The sequence below is a fragment of the Passer montanus genome, unplaced genomic scaffold, assembly GCF_014805655.1.
Source record: "Passer montanus isolate IOZ18808 unplaced genomic scaffold, ASM1480565v1 scaffold28, whole genome shotgun sequence".
Classification (NCBI taxonomy): Eukaryota; Metazoa; Chordata; class Aves; order Passeriformes; family Passeridae; genus Passer; species Passer montanus.
This window is the reverse complement of record NW_024367483.1, coordinates 3,117,218-3,138,038: the sequence shown is the minus strand read 5'-3', so window position 1 is coordinate 3,138,038 and position 20,821 is coordinate 3,117,218. Positions and strand designations below refer to the sequence as shown.

The 20,821-nt window shown below is 48.9% G+C and overlaps 2 protein-coding genes across 6 annotated transcripts in view; one reads left to right on the top strand and one right to left on the bottom strand.

Moving 5' to 3' along the window:
* The first annotated feature begins 7,577 nt into the window (after positions 1-7,577).
* ADPRH (ADP-ribosylarginine hydrolase) lies at positions 7,578-17,493 on the top strand. Of its 5 annotated transcripts, none has more exons than XM_039713153.1 (5): positions 7,879-7,970; positions 8,016-8,255; positions 8,955-9,301; positions 14,511-14,871; positions 15,546-15,933. In XM_039713153.1, the coding sequence occupies exons 1-5, from the start codon at positions 7,894-7,896 to the stop codon at positions 15,931-15,933; spliced, it is 1,413 nt and encodes a 470-aa protein (XP_039569087.1). In that variant the 5' UTR covers positions 7,879-7,893. The 5 variants fall into 5 exon arrangements, with proteins under 5 accessions (XP_039569089.1, XP_039569086.1, XP_039569085.1 ...); XM_039713154.1 differs by having other exon boundaries at positions 7,879-7,974; positions 8,020-8,255; XM_039713155.1 differs by lacking the exons at positions 7,879-7,970; positions 8,016-8,255 and adding an exon at positions 7,578-7,682 and having other exon boundaries at positions 15,546-16,096.
* IGSF3 (immunoglobulin superfamily member 3) overlaps positions 17,116-20,821 on the bottom strand; it is a 115,703-nt gene continuing 111,997 nt past the window's right edge. The window contains exon 11 of the mRNA XM_039713157.1: positions 17,116-20,670. Within this exon, the coding sequence (XP_039569091.1) occupies positions 20,420-20,670 (251 nt within the window). The 3' untranslated portion in view covers positions 17,116-20,419. The remainder of the gene's footprint in view (positions 20,671-20,821) is intronic.

Sequence of the window (20,821 nt, the reverse complement as noted above, 5' to 3'; positions counted from 1 at the left end):
CTTGTTTTCGTGCCGGGTAAACAGGATCACCCTTTGAGGGGCATCATTAATAACCCCTTTCGACCCAGCTCACTTCCCTTGAGGCACAACCCCCTGACATCCTTTCTTTAGGTAAATCCTTACAATACTCACATTAATCCCCTGGTTCTCCAGCTTAATGGCTTTGCCTGTAGCACTGTAAGTGCTGCCTTACTGAAGTCCACTGTCTACATAGTCAATTATCTTATCAAAAGAAACCTACTAAGATAGCCAGGCCTGAGATAGCCTTGGTAAACTCATTTTGCACTTGATCTCATTTCCCATTTACTAAGGTCAAGCTAGTTGGCTGCTTGGGGATCCCAGCTTACACAGCTCTCCAGCCTTAGTTTCTTAATGATAGCAATGACCTTTGCTACTGGTAGAAAGTCTCACCACTGGACTGTGTTTCCACATGCCAGTTCCTGAACGGGGCAATTTTGTTGCCCCTCATTTCCCCTGACCACCACCCACAGCCCTTTCAGCAAGGAGCACAAGCAGTTCTTCTGGTTTGCTTCCTCCTGGCCACAGCCCAAGGCTCGGAGGGGTTCCTCATACCAAGCCTTGTTTATGGCTGGACACAGCAATGGCAGTCCAAGCGTGGCCCCGCAGGTTTCACTATCACAGCCAAAGCAACTCAAGTCATGCATGAGCAGGTCACATCAAAGCAGCTGGCATGTCAGGGATACTCAGCGGAAGAAAATGAAAAGGCTCTGGGGACTGAGGACAGGATAAGCAACATTTCACTTTCCAAGCACTGTTCCCAGTGCAAGCAGGTGACTGAACAGCATGAGCAGAGTGCACAAAGATCTCACACTCCTCTAACTCTTACAGCTCCCCTGCCGCTCCAGTGCGCCGGCGGCGCTGACAGACCGGGACCAACACATTTCCCACACCCAGCAAATGACACAAAGCCCTGGGCTCATGCTCTTGTCACCTCCATGTCAAACAAGGAGCTGTCCCGTGCTCTGGCTGCTGTGGGGCTGGGGGAGAGCACAGGGATGGGGTCTTTGATACAGGATGAAAGCACAAGTGTGATTTTCTCCCCTGCTCCAAGCAGAAGTGACTGCAGAGCTGCTGGCATCGGAGGGGTACAGATCACAGCAATTCTAAACCTAGGGCAGCATCCTTATTCCTGCGCCTCTCTCTGTCTCCTGGAGTTATTTTCTTAACTTTCAACAACATGAGGTCTGACACCACATCAAATATGCTTAGTTTTTTTCCCCCAGACCAGATTCTCTTACACTGTCTGGCAGCTTTGTGCAGCCACATACCTGGGAGATCAGTGGCCATGTCCTCCTAGACCCCAAGTGCTGTCTCAGTTTTAAGATCAAGTTAGCAGCCTAATTATTGCTATCAGGAGCTTGCCTGGACCAGACTCATGCTGGAACACACCAGGGGACTGACCACAGCATCAGCGTCTTTGGTGAGCCCTCTAAAGCCTTCATTGCCCTGTGAGTTTGGGTATGTGCACAGGGTGAGGGTTAAGCTGGAAGAGCAGATGTCAATGTGATGCAATTCAGTGGTGACATTGTTTTGATGCATGGAAAAGTCCTCCTGGAAGGAGGAGCAATCCTTACAGGAAGACTTTTCCATGCATCAAAACAATGTCACCACTGAATTGCATCACACAAAGCACATAAACAGAGAATGGAAACATAGGCAGATATTTTTAAGCCTTGTCAGACCAATGGATAAAATAGAGCATTCAGTGATGTACCTCACATGTTCCTCTTCCGTCACAAACCAGTCACTTCCCAATTCTCTGAAATTCAATTCATGAAGAATCAAATGCAGAAGTAACTTTTCAAATGTTGAGCTTTTTGTTGTTCCTAAGCCCTTTCTCATGAATTCTCATGCCCTTTTGTTCTTCTGGTACATGTTCAAAAGCAGGAGTCATTCCCAAGAACAGCAGTATTACAGAGGAAGCTGGTGAATACATAGCCACAAGAGAAACACAAGAAAGGAGGCTCTGGCCACACCCCAGCATCAAAGAAATCCCTGTGGTGGAATATAACCAGCCAGTCAAGTAACTCAAGGCCACCACAGGGCTTTTCCTAACCTATCATACTTACAATTTTGCCTACTCTCAGTTTAAGTCATTCAAGCTGAGGAAAGTCATCCCTCAGCCTGCCAGGTCCTGGGACTATAAGCTCTCCCCAGTAAGCTAATAGGGATGTCTGAGTATCATTCCCATCCACCTGCTTTCCTAAATTTCAGCTACTGCCTCCAACTCTCCCTCCCTCAAGCTTAGCTCCTGTGCCTGTACACAACCCATTACTTCCTCAGACACCTTGAACACACTTGCAACTTGCTGGCAGAAGAAAGAGAAGCCCTTACTTATCAACCTTGCTCATTTCTCATCCTTATTTTTACATGACTTCTATCCTTGCAAAACCAGGGGCCTCAGCAGAGGTTTGTCTGGGATTGGAGGGTTTTCTGTCCCAGAGGACTGAGCTCCTTCTCCTGCAGCTGTTCTTCATTTTCTTTGCACTTGGCATATCTTTTTTACACTGTGGGCTGCAATCATTTCCCCCAGACTGTCTCTTTTCCCAGAGAAAGGAGAAACCTGCTCTCAAAGCAGAAAGCACATCTAACACTTCAAACATCACTGCTTGCACAATGCAGGAGGAGCATCACTGTTTCAAAACCTACAGCATGATGAAATCTTCACCCCTCCCATCACTAAGCACCACATTCCACTAGGGTTTATTTTCACTGGCAAGTGCCAAGGGCCTCCAAGTTTAGCCTGCTGGTGCTGTAGGGTGAGTTGAGAGTGGTTGAAAGGCAGGATTGATGGGCCCCTCTGCCGTCAGGCATGACCCACTTCTGATGGGCTCCCCCTCCACCCCAATACTCTCTGAAAGGATAGGGACTCAAGGCCAGCAGCTCCTGCAAAGAAAGCACCTGAAGGGACAACAAAACAGACCCCCAGACACTGCCACCATGCAAGAGGGGAACACAGTGCCAGCACACAATACAAAATGAAAATATCACCTGATTCACAGCAAGGAGTAACCAGCCTGTCAGTCCTGGAGCTTCAGATCCACCACTGGAGCCAGGTATCAGCTCCACGAGAGCTTCACTGATGTTTCCAGCCTCAAAAGCAGGATTTGGAGTGTACTACGGAGGTCCCTGCCCACACTCTTCCCTTTAACAACATGTCCGTTATGAACCTGATGAAGGGCAGTAAAGATGAGTTTGCAGTTCCATTTTATAGATGTGGACAAGGGAAATGTGATCACACTCCAGGAGATGTTCCCTGTGTCCCTGACCTTCTGGGTTGCCCCAGGCTGGCATTCAGTGCCTCTCTCTGTGGTAAGGCAATTACTCTGCTTATCTTCTGCCCTGCAGAATTATAGTTATTTGAAACAGTTAGACCCTGTTGTATTTTTTACATTTTTGTTTTAAAATCTGTGTTAAAGACAGCTCTTGAAAGCAACATGAGGAGAGCAGTAGGTGCCACAAAGAGGAGACACATTGATTTTCCACCAATTCCCTCTTGCCCTGGAGAGTGAGTCGGACCCGCTCTTGGACAGTTTGTATAAGACAAACCTGTGAAGAACGAGGTTGATATTTCTGCAACAGCCCTGTTTTCTCAGCAAGAAATCAAAGTCCAGTATTCCCTGTAAGCCAGTTGCCCAGAGGCTCCCTGGTCCTGCAAGGGTGAGTGCTTCCCTCGCACAGGCAGGCAGGGTCAGGCACTGCTGCCCCAGCAGGACTCTGCCCTGGCTCCCCACAGAGATCCAGACCTCTCGTGGCACTTGCTGCCCCTGCTTGGAATGTCCCTGCTGCAGAGCATTGTTATTTACTGGCCAGTGACAGGCACTTGGGGACTGAGAACTGGGGTAAGCCCAGAAATAGTCCCCACTCAAAAACAAATAGGAAAAAAAAAAAGCCTGCTGCTGTTACAGAGAAAAAGGTGCTATTAAAAGAATGAGAGACTGGTAAGAGTTTGGCACTGGTCCAAAATGAGCATATTTTTAGGGCCCAAAAAGATTCTGTGGAAAGTCTGGGGAAGCAAAGAGAAGATGAATAGGGGAGGTAAAAAATGAGAATTCCAGATGTGCCTTTGCAGTCCCATTTTGGGGACAGCTGTAGGATCTAGAACAGGGGCGCTGATGTGTTTAAGTGCATCATGCATTTTTAATGTTCAACTTTTTTCCCAACTCCTGGCCTGAAGGCCTCTTTTAGTTCTGAGGAAATGTCCTACAGGGTCTCAACCAGTTTGTAGCTCCAGTGCTGCAGTGCTACCCCTCAAATAGGAGCCCTCAACCCTTAGCTCATCTAGAAAGGCACATTTTTTTAGTCAGAAAGAATTACCCTTTTTTTCCAGATGAATGTGATGGAAAATTCTAAGTCTAAATTAGTGCTAACCACAATGTCCAACACATGGCAGGGGCAGGTCAGCAAGCTGCTCCAACATGGTATTTTCCAGAAGGCATATCCTGGCCACTGGTACACAGAAGCCTAAATTTACATTAATAAAAGATACAACAAACCCCACAGGTCAGCAAGCTGCTCCAACATGGTATTTTCCAGAAGGCATATCCTGGCACTGGTACACAGAAGCCTAAATTTGCATTAATAAAAGATACAACAACCTCCCCAGAATGGTGCAACATGGTGAGTCTGACTCTTTGCAGTGCTCAGCATCAGAAGGCCATCTTTGCAAAGGCAGAGGATTGTGCCCACCTCCCCACACCACAGTCTGAGCCAGGGCAACTCTTCCCTGCAACATCTTGGAGATGGAGAATGCTCTCCTCACCACTTGTGGACATCCCATGGGACTCACACATGGAGATGTCTTTGGGATCAGTGCATCCCTTTGAGCTTGAAGACTGCTGCTCTGCCCACCTTGGGTTTGCAGGCTCCTGCTGATGATTCCTGCTGCTGGATCATTATCCTCCATCTGTCTGCGAGGAGCCCTCAACACTTTTCTCTGACATCTCATGGAGGTCACTTAACTGCACTGCACATCATGTTTTCATTTTTCAGGAAGCTGAGAATTCAGGAAGCTGGAAGCAATTATGGGAACCAAACATCTCAGCGCCGCAGGCAATTTTTTGCCAATGTAGAGATGTTGTCCCATCTTTCTTCTCTGTTTGAGGAGCTCTGTGACCTTCCTCTCCACTCCTCTGTCCTTGAGGCTGGAGCAGAAGCCATTCCTCACAGACAGCCATTCCACAAGACAAAAACACGAGGGGTTTTCCCTCTCACAAGCCCATAACTTAGGAGCGAAAAACCCCGCTTTGCTTTTGAGCACTGCACCTACCTGGGTAAATTCAGAGCTGTTCTAGAGAAAACAAAATGAACCAGAGAAGCAGAGAAGGTCATCAGGCACTGCTGGGAGTGTTGGAACATCGGCAGCTTTTTTTTCCCACTTCCTTTTCTGCTACTATTTCTTCTGCTAGCTGCTTCTCAAACTCTGCATTCGCAGCAGGGTGCAGAGGAGGAGAAGATCTAGGAATGAACATGGCATGATGAAGCATCAAGGCCACCAGGCTGATGTTCCCATGCAGACCTGTGCTCCCAGCTACCTGAATTCCCCCAGGGCCCTCTCCACTCTGACTTGCCCCCAAATTCCCCAGGAACTCTGCTCTGACCCAGCACTACACTTGTGATTGCCCTGAAATCCCCCAGGGCTGCAGCTCAAAAACTCCCACTGCTTTCTCCCGTAGGGACCAAGGGGGACATTTTTGTCTTCCTTACATCTGAGTGGTGCTGGTACCTTCTGGGCTGAACAAGGACTCTGGAGACCTGGTGTGGAGGTGATTGCCAGCTGGTACAAATGTTCAGCTTCTAAAAAGTGCAATTCCAGCCATGCTCAGTCCTGTTTCTTGCTCCTATGTTGTGCTCCTATCCCTTCCTCACCCACTGACCAGACTCCTTCAGCTGCCTAACCACCACCAAAAATGAAAACAAAGGCTAAAGCAAGGCAGTGGGAGCACAAGGTGCCTCAGGACAGTACGTAAAGCAGCACTGCTAGACGCAGCAAAGACCAGCCTGTCAGAACCCAGGACATCCCCCTGGATGGCTCAAAGCCCTGGCAGAGGGGTCGGAGACAGGGACACCTGGGAATTTGATCTTAACCCCTGGAGCAAATTACCAACTTTATATGAAGAATTACAAGTCACAAAAGTTTAAGTAGCATAACAGTAGTTGTCACAGGGTGAAAGGTGGAATTTTGAAGAATTTCACTATGGGGGTCTAGGAGATAAGATGGAGGAATTTGGGCATTGTCCTGTTCTTCTCTCTTCTTCTTCCTAGCCTCCATCTTCTTGGTGATGGTGGCATTTTGGGATAGGTTTAGAATAGAAAGTCACTGTCTAAAATACGTGTTAGGTATTGGAAAATAACTTTAAATATTGAATATGTAGTTTGTAGTGTAAAAGACAACACCAGCCCCGGGGGTGGAGTGTGTGCGCCTCAGACCGACCTGCAGAACAGACCTTGGCAGGCCAGACAGAAAATGTTTTAGATAAGAAATAATAAACAACCTTGAGAACGACAGCCGAAGACGTCTGATTTCTTCCTGGACACCTGGGTTGGGGAAAAAAAGACTTTCAACACACCTTGGGATCATCTCAAGCAGAGAAAATCCCGAGACCAGCCCTGGTTTGGAAGGGGTTGGGGTCACCAGGAAGCTGGGGTAGTGGGGAGAGCATTGCCCCCAAATACTGAAGAAGGTTGTCTAGGGAAGAAGAGGATCGGGGTGACTACAACTACCTCTTCTACAGTCTCTTCTATCATCCCTGCAGGAAACAGCTTTAATCTGGGACAGGGGAGGTTCAGACTAGGTATTAGAAAGGGTTTTTCCCTGTTAGGATGGACAGAATAGGTTGCCCAGGGGGGAGGTGGAGTCACCATCCTGGTGGTGTTCAAGAGGTGTCTGGACGTGGCGCTGGATGATGGTTTTGTGGTTAAGGGGTTAAAGTGTTGTGCTGGGGGGATGGTTGGACTTGGTGATCTTGAAGGTCTCTTCCAACCCTGACGATTCTGTTGGAAATGATGCAACTTTAAAAGCTTTTTATGTAACTTTAGGTTTGTTCGTCTTTGCCCAGGAGGAGGGGAATTGAAGTTTCTCTTTAGAAGATTCTGTTCAAAGAGGTTGGGTGAGGTCTGATGAGTTCAACGTCTACACATTGGGAGTTGCCAGAAGATACATAGGAGGTAAATGAACATTAATGAATATTACACTGGGTGGGGTCAGAAACACATGGTCTGGGAAAAGATCGATAAGAGAACTAAAGAATGAGGACCTAATCAGCATCAAAGGCGAAGGGATCAATAACCAACAGGAGACTGAATACTAAGAATTGTGTAATTTAGGACCAATGAATATGAATGTCTTTGGAGGTTTTTTTATGTATAAAGAGGTGAAAAGCCTAGTAAAGAACCATGTATAGTGGAATGATTTTCACTGCGCAACCCGGACATGCGTGGATAATTTCCACATCCTGGCCAAAATAAAGTAACGCTGTGATTGTCTAACACTGAAAAGATGTTAAGAGAGTTCCTGTTTTCCCTGGAGTTTCAGCAGCAATTCTATGATTCTCTAAGGGGGCAGGCACAGGCACAGGGACAAAGATTGCTGGCAAAGGAGGCTGGAGGATTCCTGCAGGCTCTGCTCAGGCTGCAGCAAGGAGGGAAAACATAACCCAAAGGTGAGGCAAGCCCTCCAAAACCTGTCCCCAGCGCAGGCACAGAGTGGGACCCAGCCACTATCAGGGAGTGTCTGCTCAGCCAGGAGGAGGGAGGGGCTGCTCGTCCACGGGAAACGCTTTTTTTTAAAAAAAGAAACAATTCGTTTCATTGCTCCTGTTCCACTTTCGAGTCCGAGGGCTCGGCCCGGCGCTCCTGAGGGCGGCCCCGAAAATGGAAGCCAGCCAGCCCCTCCGCCTGCGCCGGACCGAGCCCGCGGCCGCCGGGGCTGTCGAGGAGGGCCCGGGGGTCTGCCCGGCCCGGCCCGGCGGGGCTGCCAGGGACGGCCCGGGGGGCTGCCCGGCCCGGCCCGGCGGGGCTGCCGAGGAGGAGCCGAGCCCGCTGTCACCGCCCCGGGAGGCCGCGGAGGGCCGGGCCGAGGGGAGCGGCCCCGGCCGGCTGAAACAGGCCGCGCCCAGCGCTGCGGAGGCCGAGCCGCGCCCCTCGGGCCGGGGCGGGTTGCCGTGGGCTGCTCGGAGGCTGCTGGAGGCGGTGGCCATGCTGGCCGGGCTGGCGGCGGTCGGGGGGCTCGCTGTGTGAGTACCCGCGGCTCGGGAGCGGCCCGGGGCCCGGCTGAGGCGGGGCCGCCGGCTTTCGCCGCTTCTGCTTCTCGCCGGCGAAAAGGAGAAGCGAGGCCCGAGCTGCGGAGGGTGTCTGGGGGAGGGCGTGGTTGGTGTTTCACGGCTGAGGAACCCGCGGGCTGGGGGCGCTGCCTGTGGAGCACCCGCTGTGCAGCCTGCCCGAGGAGCAGGGACAGGTGTCGCTGCCATTGCCTGGCCCTGCCAGAGCTGTCAGCCAAACCTTACCCCTTACCCCTTTCTTTTGTACCCCTGAGGGTCAGCCTCGCCTTAGCCCAGGGTACAAAAGCCGCTGGGTGCCGATGTGAGCTTGCTCATGCACTCAGAAAGGTGGAGAACATGGCTGTGGTCACCCTGCACATGGTTCAGCAGTCCTGCCCTTGGTGTTTGGTCTTTGAGCTATGCAGCGTTATCCTGCCAGCATCCCAGCAGGACACCTCCAGGTGCCCCTGGCCCAGGGCGGGGCTGCCCAGGAGCTGCCACACACTTACCCATCGTAGGTGCACAGGGTCCATGTGCTGTGAAGAAACACATCCTCTGAGTGAGACTCGTGTGGCAGGCAGGGTATCCAGCCTGCTGGAGCTCAGCAGGACAAACCCATGCTGAACTGGGAAAGAATTAATTCTCATTCTCCTTCTCTTTTTTTGTTTCTCATAGTGTCTTGTACACTGAAGTAGCTGTGGGACAAAAAATGTGTCCTAAGGGGGTGGAAAACTACGTGGCATCCATGGTGCTGAGTGCAGTTGGTGACACGGTGGCATATTACAACGGGAGATGGGAGTTCCAGAAGAGTGGCCCAGTCATCCACAAGGAGCTGGCAGACATGGGGGGACTGGGCAACATCAGCCTCCAGGGCTGGAGAGTCAGCGATGACACAGTGATGCACTTGGCCACGGCCGAAGCCCTGGTAGCGGCCGGGAAAAACCCAAGTTTACCACATCTCTACACCCTGCTTGCAAGGAACTACAAGGAGTGCATGAATGACATGGAGGGCAGAGCTCCAGGTAACTCCTCCATCCTGCTGTCTGGGTGGAGCTGTGCTGTCGCTCATGTCTCTCCTGCAGCTTGGTGCTGGGGCTGGCCCTGGCTCTGCTTTTGGCTGTTTAGAGTGTTAACTGTATTTCCTGTAAAGGAAAAGTGTTCCACACTCAGTACCTGTTTCAGGATGAGCTAAAGAGAACAGAATAAGGCAAGCTGAAGTGGTTTGGGCTTCTCTGAACTAGATGAAAAAGATTATGTTTTGTTCACACTTACAAAACATTCTTACGGGTGTGTTTGAGGCCCAGCCTCAGCTTGGGAAGGGTGATGGCTTTTGAACTTGGGATTCCTACATTCAGTGGATAAAAAAATCACACTCAGCTACTGTAATGCACACCCTGAGATGCTGTGTTAAAGCAACACATTTCAACAGAGAATTAATAGAGAACTTCTCATCATAAACACAACAAGTTACATGTAGAATATATTTAAAGGTATAAAGATCCTTGAATCCTTGCTTGGAATAATTACACTTATTAAACCCAAAGCCTGCTTGTGGCTAGCTCTGCATGCCTGCTTTCTGCACCAGGACAGTCAGGCCAATCTTTGCTGAACCCTGTACTTCCATCATCTCTCTTCTCTCTGCATAGACACAGTGGTGCTGAGTTTGTGTCACAAGCAGTGGCCCTGGCGGTATTCAGGAAGGGCACCTTGACAGGCAACAGTAGCCAGGACATGTACAACATATCCCTGTAGTTCCTCGTTCACCCAGCCCTCCTGACCCAGCTCTTCCCCAAGAATTCCATCTGGCTCTGTGCTCATGGCCCAGGCTCTTGTGGATGCTTGGCTTACATTTAAATTGGAGCTGCTTAGGCTGGGCCTCTAATTTGACCAGCACAGGAGGCATGAAGTATCCAGGAAACACTCAAATTCAGCAGTCCTGTGCAAAGTTTGTACATTGAAATTGTATGTATGCTTAGATGTGCTTATTTGGAGGGGCCAGAGTATGTAGAGTGTTCTGTCTTGACATTAAACATGGGAAAGGCCACATCTTGCCACTGAGCATAGTGTATGAGAGCTGTGCATTTCCAAAATAAAATAGGCTGGAAACCTGAACAGGAAAATTTATTCTGCTTACCTTTCCACAGAGGGCTCCTGTCCTTGTGTAAAGAACTAAATTATCAGTCTTCTTTTAATACCCATATTCCCAGTTGCTGGAGCGGCCTAATTAATAAAATATTTAGGAAGAGGTAATGATGCCTGTCAGGAGAGCTGAAGTTGGCAGATCAGACTGCCAAGAGATTCACGGCAGTTTTGGTGAAGCAGTGTAGTTTAGATTCCCCAGCCAAGATGGACTAACCACAGCTGCCAGTGAGACAGCACCTGGAAGGATTTTCACTCTCTAACCTTGGTGACTGAAACCTAAGATGAAAAGAACTTAAAATATAAATGTTAGTAAATAATATCTAAGGATAAAAGGACACCTGCTGCATTCCTTCTGTGATTAAACTGCAGTATGCCCAAAAGAAGTTCCTTTTCCTGCAAGTGATGAATTTGAAAGCAAACTTGCTATGGACATTAAGAGGAGTGACAAAGAAAGATCAGATTAGGTAAAAAAAGAAACACACAGTGTTTAGTGTGTCCAAAGACAATTAAAAATTTTGCCATCAGAATTGCTTCTTCTGCAGGTACAGGAAAGGCATTCAGCTCTGAGAGTTTAAATCCTGACCCTTAGCAGTTTAATTCCCACTGAAGGGAATACCTAATCCATACCCTGAAAAGCTGTCTGGATTCTCCATGCCATATTGATAAGTCCTAATGATAAAAGCTGCATGCCAATAGCTTCTTTTGGCAGTTCAGAATAAATGGATTTTAACTGAGATCATAACCCAGGGAGGTGCTCTTCTGGCCTAAGTACTCACCAGGGAACTGCAGCCTTGAAGGCTGAGAATGGAAAGTTGCTGTTGGAACTTTTGCCCAACACAGAAGAGATTTCCTTAGAACAGTGGGGGAAAGTCACATTGATGGCTCACACAAGGCATGCCAGACCTGAAAACCCAAAGCTGCAGTAACAAAGGGATTCCCACAACGTTCTGAGTCACAGGACAGCCACAGCAGGGTCCCTCAGGGACACAGCCCCGGGAGAGAACTCTGGGGGTAGTAATTCAACGACAAGGCAATCCCTACATCTGCTGTTGCTATTTGTGATGTGCCACAGCCCCAAATTCATTGTTCCTTGCAGATCACAAAGCCAATGAATTAAGCAACACAAGCACAGACATACTTCTTTTTCTCATGGTACAACTAAAGCACTTCTTCAGGAAACCTTCTGCTTCAAAATTGTCTTTTGGTCCTAGTCCTCTCCCTTTGGAATTATTTACCACTGTGTGGTTGTTTAACTCACCTTTTTTAATGTACTGATCAACCCCAAACAACTGTTCTCTAAAGAGTCTAGGTAAGTGGAATGAAAAATTGAAACTTTCTCAGGTTGCCCTCATTCACACACTACTTTTTCCTTGTATTTCTTCTTTCCTTAGACCAGTACCATGCTTAGGTTACTTTTAATTTCCTGTTGCTAGTACAAAGGATTCCTAACCTGGATGTAAAGGATTTCCAAAACAATTTGCTAATTCAAAAACTCTCTACAGCAGTTTTTTTTTTAAACCTGCTTAATTTAAAAAATACCATAAGGTATTTTTTTAAAAAAAGACCTGCTGTGATTCTACCTCAGTCTTCCTAAATCGGCTTTCCAATGTTTTAATATTTAACTGTTTAAAAGTGTGAGGGATACTACTTGTAATACTTCATAAATTGTAAGTCTTAGCTGTCATACAATGGTTTGTTTTACACGATTTTTTCCACTTGCAAGTTATCAGTAGTCATTTCCTAAAATAATATGCACAGTCTTAAAGCTGCAAGCAAATTGTATTGCAAAATAACCAGTCTTTCTTTCTATTTAAAGCCTTGTCATCTTCCTTTTAATTTTAGCTACAATTAGTGCAAGAATGTCACTTTTTATCAAGCACTGAGGTGTGTGGTCTCAGCCTGCCCAGACAGGTCCTGAACAAATGTTTTTTCTCGAAGTTTCAGCAAGAGTAATCTTTGCTTTTGTTATGCAGATTTTGATTTTAAGGTACCTTAGTCTCTGTGCTCCCTCCCTTCCCCCTTGCTTTCCTGGAAGAAGTTCTCTTTTACCAGAATATACAAATAGAGTAGTTGGCACAGCTTTTTTAAAAAAACTGGCTTTGTTTGACAGGTTCATTTTAATGTCCTGTTACAGGTCATTGGGTACAATGCTTGGTATGGTGAGATTTTTGGAAAAAATGCCTCAATTTTCTGTTAGTCATCGTGAAGTTGGAAATTATGCTGCTATCCCTCTTAACAATTTTGATACATGGCAGCCAGCACTGAATTAGTAAACCACATGAAATTTAGAGGCCTGGACATGTTCCCACACTGAGACATCCTAAAAGCAAACTCAGACACTTCAGTTAGAGGCTGGTTGTGACGGGTCCCAGTAGAGCTAAAGACACTTGGCCCAGCACATGACATTATTCCTGACAGCGTTAGTTATTTTTAGCATATGTCCAGAAGCCAGTCTTAAAGCTGTACTTGGATTTGGAGATATTTCGGTTACAAGGGTAATGTAAATGCAGGTAAAACAGGCTGCCATAAACCAAACCCTACTGCCAAACGTGTACATGGAAGTGCAGAAGCCAAGAGCTCTGCAGGGGACTCAGTGCAGTACCTGGCTGTGATGAGCAAGGTCACAGATCATGGTGACTGACTAACACCAAAGTGAGGTGAATTTGCTTGACCAGGCTCCTTCCTTGCTACTCTGTTCTATTTAAGTTTGACTTCCAAAGTAACAGCACCTGCAAGTTCATCAGCTACCTGTGACCAAAGTGAGGTGAATTTGCTTGACCAGGCTTCTTCCTTGCTACTCTGTTCTATTTGACTTCCAAAGTAATAGCACCTGCAAGTTCATCAGCTACCTGTCCCAGTGAGGAAACAAAGTGTAGGAGCAACAGTCTAGTTTTGGGGTCTGATAACAGCCAGCTGCTGCTGTTACCCTGTGTGTCTGAGAGAGGTTAGTCTGGGGGTTAGTCTGGGTTACACTGGGGTTAGTCTGTTGAGTCCACCTTTGCCACTGTCCAGCATATTAAAACTTAAATGATGCTGCTTGAAACCTGCCTTGATTTACCTTCCTGCTGGAAAAGAAGTATGCACAATTGGGCCAGAAGACTAGGAGAAAAAAAGCAAGGTAAAAGAGAATCAAAGATAGATAATTCAATGTTCTAAACCTGTTTCTTCTTTACACACAAGCATTTGGGCTTAGCTCTCAAAACATTTCACTGTCTTGGCTGAGGAAGCTGGCTGGGCTCTGAAATTTGGGTGTGTTTTCTTTGTCCTGTGAATGTGTTGGACTAACAAGTGTTAACTCTGAAGAAGTAGCACTGGAAGAAGCAGAGTAATGTCTTTAAGAAGTAAATAGCAGAGATATGAAAGAGATGGAGGTGGGCTTGCCTCATTTCTTGTAGTCTTTTTGTAGTTACCCTTTAGTGGCAGTGTTTGGAGAGGAACTAGTGAGCTGGACAAACCTTTGGTCTCACCTAGTACAGCTGCTCTTCAGCTTATGGAAGAGGAGTACAGTAAAGCCACTTATGCAGACTGTGTTGAGGTGAGACAGGTGCTACACTCAAGGCTTTCTGACAAACTTGAACTGCAGCAAGGGAGAGCTGGAAAACATTTTCTATCGGTACATTTTCTATTAGGCAAATGAGGAGTTTGTGGGGTTTCTGCCTTTAGAAGTCCTGTGAAAAAGCAGTTACCTAGACTGGTCTTGTGCCAGAAATCTACAAACCTTTCTGTTTACCGAAAGAGAGATATCTCGGTATATGTGTATTTATCTATTAGTATATATGGGTTTTTGATAACACAAAATGTAAATATAAACCATGCCAGTAAATGAGCAGTGAAGTGTTTCCTACCCTCTAGACCTTTTAATTGTTTTCATAAACAAAAATTACCAGGTCTGCTGAGAAGGATGCAGCAGTTTAAGGCAGGATATGTATGTGAGCAGACAACTTACAGTTTTAAAGGAAGTTCAAATCCCTTATACAGAGCGATGCTTTCTTCCCCAGTGCCCTGCCTGTCCTCCCCTTGTTCCCAAGCTACCTCCTGCTGATGTTTCTGTTTCTTCCTTCTCCTGGGCTCTGCGGCTCCTGTCTCCAGGTGGCATGACTCTGGAAAGCACCGTGAAGCTGAGCCCGGGGCAGCCGAACGGCTGGCGGATCCCGTTCAGCCCGCGGGCGGGAGGCTGCGGGGCCGCCATGCGCGCCATGTGCATCGGGCTGCGCTTCTACCAGCCCGCCCAGCTGGACAGCCTGGTCAAAGTCAGCGTCGAGAGCGGCCGCATGACCCACCACCACCCCACCGGCTACCTGGGGGCCCTGGCCTCAGCCCTCTTCACGGCTTACGCAGTGAACAGCGTGCCCCCCGTGGCCTGGGGAAAGGGGCTGATGGAGGTGCTGCCACGGGCAAAAGCCTACGTGCAGGAGTCCGGCTTCTTCGTGAAGGAGAACATGGAGCAATGGTGAGCTGCACTCCCTGCACTGCTGTTTTGTAAAGCCCTTGTATGACAAGGTGAGCTCTGCTCATACTTAAGTTTCAGTAATCACATCATGGCAAACTCCTAGGGCAGCACACACCTGGCACAGGATCAAATCAATTCAGAGTACCTTAACTTGGGGAAAAAAAAAAAAGGCAGGCTGTGTTTGGGTCAGGTACTTGTGACCATTTTTTGGATCCAGTATGAAGTAGGTAGACTTTGTCATCTCATGCAACTGTGATCTTACGAAAGATGGCAAGCAGGGCTGGGGAACCAGCATCAAGCTTAGGGCTGAGCTCAGTTTGAAAGTTATAACCAAATCTGACTGCATATTCACTGCACCTCTGTGTGCAGGGGCACACACAGAGGTAAGAGCTGCTCTGAATTTGAGAGGATGACTCAGTTCTCACTCTGAGCCTTTGAATCCTGCAGGTGCTGGGCTGCCTTTTCCCATGTGACTGGAGGGAGGGGAAATCTAACTCACTGAAACATGTCCTTGTGCCTTTTACTGTAAATCACCTCCCTAGTTTTGACAAACGGGGGCTGCCTGCCATTTTGCTGAACCCTCGCTCCGGGCTCTTGATGTGGCTGGTGCCTGTGTGGGGCTCAGCTGTGTGCTGGGACAACTTACAGCCACTCCATCCCATCCTGTTTGGCAGGTATTACTTCGAAGAGAAGTGGAAAAAATACCTGGAGGAGAGAGGCATCTCAGACGGGGTCTCATCGCCCAAATTCCCGCCCAAGTACGGCGTGGAAGAGAGAGACTCGTTCTACACCTCCCTGAGCTACAGCGGCTGGGGCGGCAGCAGCGGGCACGACGCGCCCATGATCGCCTACGACGCCCTGCTGGGCGCGGGGGACTCCTGGACGGAGCTGGCTCACCGCGCCTTCTTCCACGGCGGGGACAGCGACTCCACGGCTGCCATTGCTGCCAGCTGGTGGGGCGTCATTCACGCCTTCAAGGGGGTTCCCCCCTCCCTCTACGCCCACCTGGAGTACAAGGATCGGCTGGAGAAGGTAGCCAAGGATTTGTACAGCATTATCTAGGCAGGAGATGGCAGGGCACCCTGCAGGCACACTTACCCAGCAGCTGTCCCGTGCTCTCTCACTTGGATTAAATCTCGATAATGTAAGGCAGAGCCAGACCTGCCTTTTCTCTGTGTGCTGGCTTCAGTGGGGAGGCCACGTGGGTGCTAGTTTGGGGCTAGTGGTTTGATGGGAACTTGTGCCTTTTACTGTAAATCACCTCCCTAGTTTTGACAAACGGGGGCTGCCTGCCATTTTGCTGAACCCTCGCTCCGGGCTCTTGATGTGGCTGGTGCCTGTGTGGGGCTCAGCTGTGTGCTGGGACAACTTACAGCCACTCCATCCCATCCTGTTTGGCAGGTATTACTTCGAAGAGAAGTGGAAAAAATACCTGGAGGAGAGAGGCATCTCGGACGGGGTCTCATCGCCCAAATTCCCGCCCAAGTACGGCGTGGAAGAGAGAGACTCGTTCTACACCTCCCTGAGCTACAGCGGCTGGGGCGGCAGCAGCGGGCACGACGCGCCCATGATCGCCTACGACGCCCTGCTGGGCGCGGGGGACTCCTGGACGGAGCTGGCTCACCGCGCCTTCTTCCACGGCGGGGACAGCGACTCCACGGCTGCCATTGCTGCCAGCTGGTGGGGCGTCATTCACGCCTTCAAGGGGGTTCCCCCCTCCCTCTACGCCCACCTGGAGTACAAGGATCGGCTGGAGAAGGTAGCCAAGGATTTGTACAGCATTATCTAGGCAGGAGATGGCAGGGCACCCTGCAGGCACACTTACCCAGCAGCTGTCCCGTGCTCTCTCACTTGGATTAAATCTCGATAATGTAAGGCAGAGCCAGACCTGCCTTTTCTCTGTGTGCTGGCTTCAGTGGGGAGGCCACGTGGGTGCTAGTTTGGGGCTAGTGGTTTGATGGGAACACACACTGGTCCCCCAAGACATCCCTCCTGTGCTGCAGGGTGGCTGCACATCGTCTGGTCCTCAAGAGGAGCAGGAGCACCCACAGCAGCTCTGCTGGTCCTGCTGCAGCAGCAGGACAGGCAGCAAACCCCACTCAAACCCCCCAAACCAGCATCCTCCCCCTACAAGGGGAGCAGGGAGCACCAGCAGCCCATTGTGTCTGGGGACAACAGGGCTTTCTTACAAAATTATTTTATCAGAAGATGTTTTTTGTTTCAAATAAATGTGGAAAAAAACCCCAAACCCGACCTTAAAGCTGTGTGAGCAGCGCATTTTACCCAATTCCACACCACTTCTGCAATACAGGTAGGAATGCATCATGCTACTTCCCTATTTCAGTGAATATGGGAGAATTCAAGAGTCCTGACCAAATCCTTACTTAAGGCAAAAGTGGGTAAGGAGAATTAACAGGTTGTATTGTACATCAGCTTCTGTAGTGAGCTATATTCTGCTTTCATCCAGGTTACTAAAAGTAATTTACTTAACACTTGCTATGCATAATTCTATTAAAATAAGGTTTTTCTTCAAATCCAAACAATGACACAGCAAAGTACTTTTACTGTTTTCAGAACAATTTCAAAACCAGTGTGTTCCGTTCAATAAAAGTCCTGACAGGCCTCTGTTAAATGTTCTATTCTATTATGGCAAGGGGTGAAGGTTGGATGGGGTATAAAATCAGAGGTGCCAGGTGTCTGCAAGCTCCAGCTGCAAGAGAGAGATGTGCTACCAGTGGTAGGGAGAGAAGTTATTGCATCAAGGAGTAGGGGCAGAGGGAGAGGGTTCCCAAGAGGAGGGCCTCAACACACCTTTATGCTGTGAGTGCACATAAAGGCAATAATAAAAGCCCAGATCTGACAAAAACCAGCAGCAATAGGATTCACAATTTCAACACAGTTTACTACAGCTCTCGGGTGTGTTGTATAAAACATGTTTTAGTGCAACATAGTACAAAGTTTTTGTTGTTTTTTTTTTCACTTTTTCCTTTTTTTAAAAATCCCAAACATTTTTTCCACATCATGCATGGATAGGGTCTCTCTCCTTCTTCTTGGGTTCGTTACAGAAAGTTACTGCAGAGAGAGTGGTTTGAAAAGCTTTGTGTTAAAACTCATTACAGGAAGAGGCTGCCTTATAAAAACTGAGAGAAGTTTGACACTGGGCAACACACTGCCAGAGCAATGGAGAAATGTCACCAGCAAGGTACATTCAGGGACCACTCGGGAGCCACTTCCCAGGAAAGCCTGGGCTCTGTGGCAGGCCTCCAGGAGAGCCCTGCTCTGGGGCAGACAGGATGGCGAGGAGGAGCGTGGCTCAGGCGCGGAGCAGAGCTCTCCCGGGAAAGAACGGCTCCCGCTGACTTCATTCTCTCTTCTTCCTTAAAGCTGAAGTGAGTCGTGGTTCCTGCCTGGGAGCAGTACATACAGGAGATAGTACAGTTAGGAAACAATACCCACTGGCTTGCAGCTGCAGCTGTTTGCACCTCAACTCTTCATTTCCATTCACTTCTCATCCCACTCCTCTCTTTGCAGACGTCTTAGCCAGAAAGGGAAGACAAGTGTGCGGGTGTGCGATACATACAGATACAGGAATGTGATTGTATGCAAATGCTGGGGCCAGTAAGCAGTTACTTCTCGAGGAGGCAGACTTCACAGAGGGACGAGTGAAACTGGGGCTTCCCAGCAGAAGAAGAAACCAGTGCTGTTCTGGTGGAGGTGCAGGGGTGGCCAGCTTCAAACGCCTTAGCACGGAATGATCTGCAGCCACGTGGGTCCTCTCCCAGATAGGAGCGAGGCTTCATGGTGCAGATCTCCTCCCTGAAGCTTCACCACCTCTGAAACGTCAAGGCATCAGGGTCTAACTGACTTAGTGCTACAGAGCATCTGCTGAGGTCCCCTCTGCCTCCAAAGGGCAGTCTGACCCTCCGGAGAGGACAACAGCTGTGGGTATGGCACCTCTCACACGTGAGGCAGGGGGGGTCTTGTGGCTGCGCCCATCTGCCCCCAGTTGGCTTCAGCCATGCTGCAAAAAAAGAAATGGCCGGATTTGCCAGGAAGACATCAAGGAAGACAACAAAAGGCCATTTTTGGCAAACATTTTCTTCCGCCAGACATAACGCTTACGGGGGAGGAGGCGGTTTCCTCCACAGGACAGGGCAGGGGTTCTTGGCATTAGGGGGTGCAGGAGGTCAGGTGCCCCACGTGGCGAGAGCCGTGGTTTGGTTCACAAGAGCCATATCTTTCACAGAAAGAACAGCATTTCCTGCCACAGTGACTCTTACAAGAGCAGGTGACTTTGCCAGGAGGGGGAGCTTATGGAGAAATGAATTCTCTTCCTAAAGTCTCAGAAACAAACGGCAGACGCACATACACGCAGGGGGAAGATTTCTCTTGGCCAAGGGGACAGGGAAGTCCCCAGGGTGCTGATGTGCTGCAGGCCCCTTGCTTTGTCCAGGCTCACACTGGGGAGCAGTGCAGCCACAGGAAAACTCATGACACATGGTGGTTAACTGCACGTCCCCACTACGTGGCATGTTTGCTACTGGGCTCCTTGGCTGAACCATCCAGGGACTGTGAACCTGACCCGTGGAGCTTCTCCTTTCCTCCTTCCTGGAGTCTTTACTTTGGTCATGTTGAAGCCTTCAGAGACTGGATTAAGCCTCCCATTCCTAAATGACTGGGGCACAGAGGAGATCTGCCTCATCAGAGGGGGCACCATGGACACTAGGGAGGAGCATAACTCTGGTGAGACTGTACAAGGACCCTCTTTGCTACAACATAGTCAGGGCTTTCAGGTGTCCTTCCTTTCCCCCCTTCAGTTCCATGAGACAAACTAAATTGCTTTCATCCTGACCGCAAGCACGCTCAATATTCAGTCTCTCCAAGACCTGGGAACACTCCCAAAAGGTGAATTGCTCCCTCCTGAGAAAACGAGTAAGTTGGAGGCAAGAAGATGCTGAGGCTACAGCCAGTCTTTGAAATGGACCTCTGGACAGACAGCCCAGTTAACCCCTCTGGGGACAAACCTGGCTTTGTCTGTTTTGGAAGAGGGAGGAGCTAGCTCAGTGCACCTTGGGAAAAGATCTTCTTCACTGTGGCACTGGGTCCGAGAAGGAAAAACAGTCTGTTTTGGAAAACATATATGTTTACTTCCAAAGAGATCATCTAGGACCAAATACCCCCTGGGAACTCCACACTGTGTGGAGGGCAGGGTAAGTCTACAGTTCTTTGAGTGACCAAAAAATAAACGATAAAAAAGCAACAGCCCAAAAGACAGCAACTGATGTGAGTCAAATTAGTCCAAGAGGAACATCTGCTATGTACAGCAAGTGCCTCTGTCCATTGGGGTGAGGGGGTATGTTCCCACAGGTGCTGGAAGAAGCCTTGGACCTTCCTGCTCCTGCTGGCTGGGCAGAGCTCAGCCACTGTGTTGGAGCACAGACACTGAAACAAATGAAACAAGAACAACAAACCCCACTGTGTTCCTCAGGGTTCCCGGTATATCTCTACTTCTCTCCCTCTGTGCGTCCCTACAGGTGCTTCTGCCTCTTTAGTCCATGGTTCCTGGGTGGATGCTGAGGACTGGTGGCTCTAGGCAAGTGGGAGAGTAGTTGAGGTGAGGCTCTTTGATCCACAGCAAGGGAACCCCATTCTTGCCCTCCGAGTTCTTGCTGGAGTTTCGGCTCTTGAACCGCACCAGGAGGATGGTGATGATCAAGATGCCAAAGATGGGGAAGGGGTAGAAGAACACAAAGTAGAAGAGGGCATCATTGGAGCAGATGACAGACTGCAGCGTGGAGCCTGGAAAGAGACACAGGGTGGTCACATTTCATGGTTTCTCTCTAATCAGGGCATGCAAACTTCCTCAGAAACACAGAAAACCAGATGCTCATTATTCTATGTCAAAGCAGGAGGTGGAGCTCTGGGAAAAATAACAGTGTTAGAACAGAAG